At 47.6% G+C, this 6,062-nt stretch overlaps 1 protein-coding gene across 1 annotated transcript; it reads left to right on the forward strand.

The window, feature by feature from the left end:
• Positions 1-1,435: 1,435 nt before the first annotated feature.
• On the forward strand, positions 1,436-2,010 carry LOC123056016 (ethylene-responsive transcription factor ERF003-like). Its single transcript, XM_044479789.1, has 2 exons — positions 1,436-1,515; positions 1,638-2,010. The coding sequence occupies exons 1-2, from the start codon at positions 1,436-1,438 to the stop codon at positions 2,008-2,010; spliced, it is 453 nt and encodes a 150-aa protein (XP_044335724.1).
• The last annotated feature ends 4,052 nt before the right edge of the window (positions 2,011-6,062 follow it).

The raw sequence follows: 6,062 nt of genomic DNA on the forward strand, positions 1-6,062 counted from the left end.
CTTCACCAGCTGACCGTGGGATACAGAGCATCTCTCCCAATCGCCTTTTTCTGGGCCGCAGGGACGGGAGGAGGAACTGGGAGCGCTAGCCATGTTGGAGTGGTCTTTCCTAGCAAGCTGTGAGGATTTTTCCGCGTGGTGCAGAATGGATCTGAGATCCAATCCCTTTAAATAGACGCTCTTTCTTACATGGCCGGGGTGTTATGTGCAAAAATACCCTGACCTCTCACATTCGCTCGACACGTGGAAGCTGAAGTCGTTGATACACAGAAGCCGAGGGTTCGACATTAAATGGAAGGCCGGATACATCTCTCTGAAGTCATTGGAGGAGGAACCCACCTTGCAATGCCGAAAACAATCTACTGAGGGAGTCCTAGACTAAGGGGCCCTCGGGCGTCCGGCCTGTTAGCCATGGGCCGGACTGATGGGCTGTGAAGATACAAAAACCGAAGACTAGTACCCGTGTCCGGATGGGACTCTCCTTGGCGTGGAAGGCAAGCTTGGCGACCAGATGTGAAGATTCTTTTCTCTGTAACCGACTTTATGTAACCCTAGTTCCCTCCGGTGTCTATATAAACCAGAGCGCTTACTCCGTACAGGCCAATCATCAGAATCATAGTCATACAGGCTAGACTTATAGGGTTTTAGCCATTACGATCTCGTGGTAGATCAATTCTTGTAATACTCATATTCATCAAGACCAATCAAGCAGGAAGTAGGGTATTGCCTCCATAGAGAGGCCCGAACCTGGGTAACATTGTGTCCCCTGTCTCCTGTTACCATCGACCTTAGACGCACAGTTCGGGACCCCCTACTCGAGATCCGCCGGGTTTTCACACCGACATTAGTGCTTTCATTGAGATTTCCGCTGTGACATCGAAGACAGGATCGATGGCTCGCTCGATTTTCAATTTAAAACTGCCATATTTTGATTTTTCTTTACAACTAAAACTATCATAAAATGATGTTCGCTTGTCATCCTCTCTGAGCGAACGTTCGCTGGGTAACATTACCGTTATCTATCTCTATGAATAGGATTTCTGCGCCGTACTCAGGCCCCGCCGCGGCACTGCTGCTAACCTTACTGTACGTATCGTACATGTATCATCTATATCTGCAGGGCGTACACTACATTGATGAAGCATATCCATCCATAGGCTGTGGTCAACTTGTGGTCGTCTCATCATGCACCCTGCACTAATGAACCATCAATGTCTGGTATTACATTTTGCCACACTGATCGATCTTGTCTGATCAATGAGATAATATCGCGCACTGATGAGTGTATATCTCAAGAAAGATCGCGGTCCATCACTTGCAGCCCCCCGACCCTGCCCCCGAGCGGCGATATATATAAACCCGACGTGTCTGCCATCAGGCAACGAGAGATCAACGCTGGCCTGGTAGGGTAATCAGTGCTCCTCCGACCGACGACATGCCGAAGCTGCAGAAGTACAGAGGAGTGAGGCAGAGGCACTGGGGCTCCTGGGTCTCCGAGATCCGCCATCCTCTCCTGTAAGTCTGCAAACTGTATATTCATCTTTGTCGGTGCAGTTTTCTGTCAGTGGTCAGCTGCTCGCCACGTACGATTGATATGTACTGATCTGTGTTTGCATTTTTGTGTGTGGTGGGTGCAGGAAGAAGACTAGGGTCTGGCTTGGCTCGTATGAGACGGCGGAGGACGCGGCACGGGCGTACGACGAGGCGGCGCAGCTCATGAGCGGGCCCACGGCGCGCACCAACTTCCCCTCCGGCGCCCCCGTCGGCGGCAGCCTGTCCCCTGCCCTGCGTGCCAAGGTGGAGAAATGCTGCATGCCGACGGCGAAGGGCGCCGAGATGACCGGGGCGGCCATGGCTAGAGGCTACGACGCCCGCCAAAACAAGCTCGAGGACATCATCAAAGTCGTGGATGAGGAGGAGTGCATCGAGGAGATGATCAGGGAGCTCACCCACTACGGCTCTATGGAGATCGTCCTCTCCCCCGCCTGCTCCAGCAGTCCAGCTCCGTAACCTAGCTTGCTGGTCATCGACCAGCCAGATCGATCGCTTCGCTAGCTAGCTGGTCCATGCCCATCTTCCATTCCCTTGTCGTCTCTCCCCTTAGCCGTTTTGTAACACCATTAGCTGCCATGAATCAGCACATGCTAGTTTCTATTAGGGCATCTCTAGTCCATCATCCGAAAATCAAATATGGAAGATATTTTTATATATCCACAAAAAAGATATTTTTATATGGAAGATATATTTTTATAGTAAACGATTGTTGCCGAAGATATCTGACTGGTCGCTCGTGCCTCGCTACGCTGCTGCAGGACCAACCCCTTGCGCCAGGTGCCACGCGGACCCTGTGGCCCCCGCACACCGCTCTTCATCCTTACACCGTAGTTCCTAAGAGCAAGGGTAGAAACACTTTTCCTTTTTCCTCTTGGACTTTGCTACATGTACCTAAGCATTCTAGGTAAACCTACGTAAGAGCTGGTTTGTCATGGTTTGATTGGAAGAAAGAATTGCTCGGGCCCCATCCCACGAAATTTGGGGTGGGGGTAGAATTATGCCTCATTCCTTGGCTCTCCCAGACTTCGCCATGGCTGCCGCTCGCAGCCTCCTCCTCCTCCTTACCCATCGCAGCCATGGTCGCTGCAATTGAAGACACGTGATTCATGACCGGCCGCGTCCTCCCTCCCTTCTGCATGCGATGGTTGTGGCCGCCGACAATCTCCTCCTTTCCGCCTTGCGAACCTGCCGAAACAAGGTTGATGACATCATCAAAGGCATGGACGAGGAGGAGGAATGCATCGAGGAGATGATCAAGGAGCTCACCCACTACTGCTCTGTGGAGATCGTCCTCTCCTCCGCCTGCTCCAGCAGTCCAGCTCCATAATATAGCTTTTTGGTCGTCGACCAGCCAGATCGATCGCTTCGCTAGCTAGCTAGTCCATGCCCATCTTCCATTCCCTTGCCTTCTCTCCCCTTACCCATTTTGTAACACCATTAGCTGCCATGAATCAGCACATGCTAGTATTCTATTAGCGCATCTCTAGTCCATCCTCCGAAAATCAAATATGGAAGATATTTTTATATATCCACAAAAAAATTATATGGAGGATATCTTTTTATAGTAAACGATTGTTGTCGGTTGACCGGCTGAGTTTTCGGCTAGTCGCTCGCGCCTCGCTACCCTGCTGCAGGACCAACCCCTTGCGCCAGGTGCCACGCAGACCCTGTGGCCCCCGCGCACTGCTCTTCATCCTTACACCGTAGTTCCTAAGAGGAAGGGTAGTAAAAGTGATTGAAATTATCATCGATCAAACTTAGGCACTTTGCTAGCATTCACACTCCATAAATTATTTCTTTTATCATTTACCTACTCGAGGACGAGCAGGAATTAAGCTTGGGGATGCTGATACGTCTCCAACGTATCTACAATTTATGAAGTATTCATGCTATTATATTACCTGTTTTGGATGTTTATGGGCTTTACTAAACACTTTTATATTATTTTTGGGACTAACCTATTAACCGGAGGCCCAGCCCAAATTGTTGTTTTCTTGCCTATTTCAGTGTTTCGAAGAAAAGGAATATCAAACGGAGTCCAAACGGAATGAAATGTTCGGGAGAGTTATTTTTGGAACGGAAGCAATCCAGAAGACTTGGAGTAGACGTCAGGGAAGCTTCGAGGTGGCCACGAGGCAGGGAGACGCGCCTGCCCCCCTGGGCGCGCCCCACCCTCATGGGCCCCTCGTGGCTCCCCTAACCGACTTCTTTCGCCTATATATATCCATATACCCTAAAAACATCGTGGAGCAAAATAGATCGGGAGTTCCGCAGCCGCAAGCCTCTGTAGCCACCAAAAACCAATTGGGACCCGGTTCCGGCACCCTGCTGGAGGGGGGATCCCTCACCGGTGGCCATCTTCATCATCCCGGCGCTCTCCATGATGAGGAGGGAGTAGTTCACCCTCGGGGCTGTGGGTATGTACCAGTAGCTATGTGTTTGATCTCTCTCTCTCGTGTTCTTGAGGTGGTACGATCTTGATGTATCGCGAGCTTTGCTATTATAGTTGGATCTTATGATGTTTCTCCCCCTCTACTCTCTTGTAATGGATTGAGTTTTCCCTTTGAAGTTATCTTATCGGATTGAGTCTTTAAGGATTTGAGAACACTTGATGTATGTCTTGCATGTGCTTATTTGAGGTGACAATGGGATATTCACGTGATCCACTTGATGTATGTTTTGGTGATCAACTTGCGAGTTCCGTGACCTCGTGAACTTATGCATAGGGGTTGGCACACGTTTTTGTCTTGACTCTCCGGTAGAAACTTTGGGGCACTCTTTGAAGTTCTATGTGTTGGTTGAATAGATGAATCTGAGATTGTTTGATGCATATCGTATAATCATACCCGCAGATACTTGAGGTGACATTGGAGTATCTAGGTGACATTAGGGTTTTGGTTGATTTGCATCTTAAGGTGTTATTCTAGTACGAACTCTATGATAGATCGATCCGAAAGAATAACTTTGAGGTGGTTTCGTACCCTACAATAATCTCTTCGTTTGTTCTCCGCTATTAGTGACTTTGGAGTGACTCTTTGTTGCATGTTGAGGGATAGTTATATGATCCAATTATGTTATTATTGTTGAAAGAACTTGCACTAGTGAAAGTATGAATCCTAGGCCTTGTTTCCTAGCATTGCAATACTGTTTGTGCTCACTTTTATCATTAGTTACCTTGCTGTTTTTATATTTTTCAGATTACAAAAACCTATATCTACCATCCATATTGCACTTGTATCACCATCTCTTTGCCGAACTAGTGCACCTATACAATTTACCATTGTATTGGGTGTGTTGGGGCACAAGAGACTCTTTGTTATTTGGTTGCAGGGTTGTTTGAGACAGACCATCTTCATCCTACGTCTCCCATGGATTGATAAACCTTAGGTCATCCACTTGAGGGAAATTTGCTACTGTCCTACAAACCTCTGCACTTGGAGGCCCAACAACGTCTACAAGAAGAAGCTTGTGTAGTAGACATCAGTGCATCATGCTCCTCATGTTGCAGCTTAGCTAACCTTGGCGGCTTAGCCTTGCGCAACCTCTCCTTGTGTACCATCAGCTCCACATCTGACTTTATTTGATCATCCTTCATAGGCTTCAAAGTCTCCTGTTTGCCATCATGCACAAAAGAATATGTATTTGCTCTCCCAGCATGTGTAACATTGCGATCATACTGCCATGGACGTCCAAGTAACATCCCACACACCTCCAATGGTGACACATAGCATTCTACCACATCAACATAGTCACCAACTGTAAATGGCACACGCACTTTGTGAGTAACCTTCAGCATACCGCAGCTATTCAACCACTCAAGATGCTTAGGTTCAGGAATGCGCCATGTGGACAACTCCAATGATGCCACCATTGCCTTGCTTATGCCATTAGTACAGCTACCACCATCAATCATCAACTTGGATGCTTTGCCTTTGATCATACACTGAGTCTGAAATAAACTCCACCGCTGACCCTTGTCAACTGTTTTGCAAGCTTCATCATGTACCCTCTTGAGTTGCATATTCATCCCACTCAATGGTACAACATTGTCCACCAAAATCGTGTCAACATCAGCCTTGTCCTCCTTAGAACCAGTATGTGTTGTTGCTGCCTTGTTGATATCATTTATCTGAACCACGGATGTGTCCTTGGAAATTACCTTCGCGGAAGTCTGCACAATATGCGCGGGAAAAACTGTAATGGGCTTTTTTAGTTCCGCCCGCATCTCTTTAATGATCTTTTGTATATCAGCTATCTCAGTCCGAGAGCGATCCTTAGAATTCTCATCAAGTCGAGAAAACCATGTAGAAGACATCTTCCAATTTGCAAAGAGAAAATAAAATCAATGTATTTTGTAATTAGACTCATGTGCAACGAAACCAATGTGAGTTGGTAGAAAATTGCCCATCTAATATACTCGTATGTGTGTCCAACTAACCAACTTGATCCAAGTGCCAAACAGATGCTTCTCTCCTTGCCGACTTCTCTTATCTCGTTATTTTTTTCAC

This window comes from Triticum aestivum, chromosome 2D, assembly GCF_018294505.1.
Source record: "Triticum aestivum cultivar Chinese Spring chromosome 2D, IWGSC CS RefSeq v2.1, whole genome shotgun sequence".
Taxonomy (NCBI): domain Eukaryota; kingdom Viridiplantae; phylum Streptophyta; class Magnoliopsida; order Poales; family Poaceae; genus Triticum; species Triticum aestivum.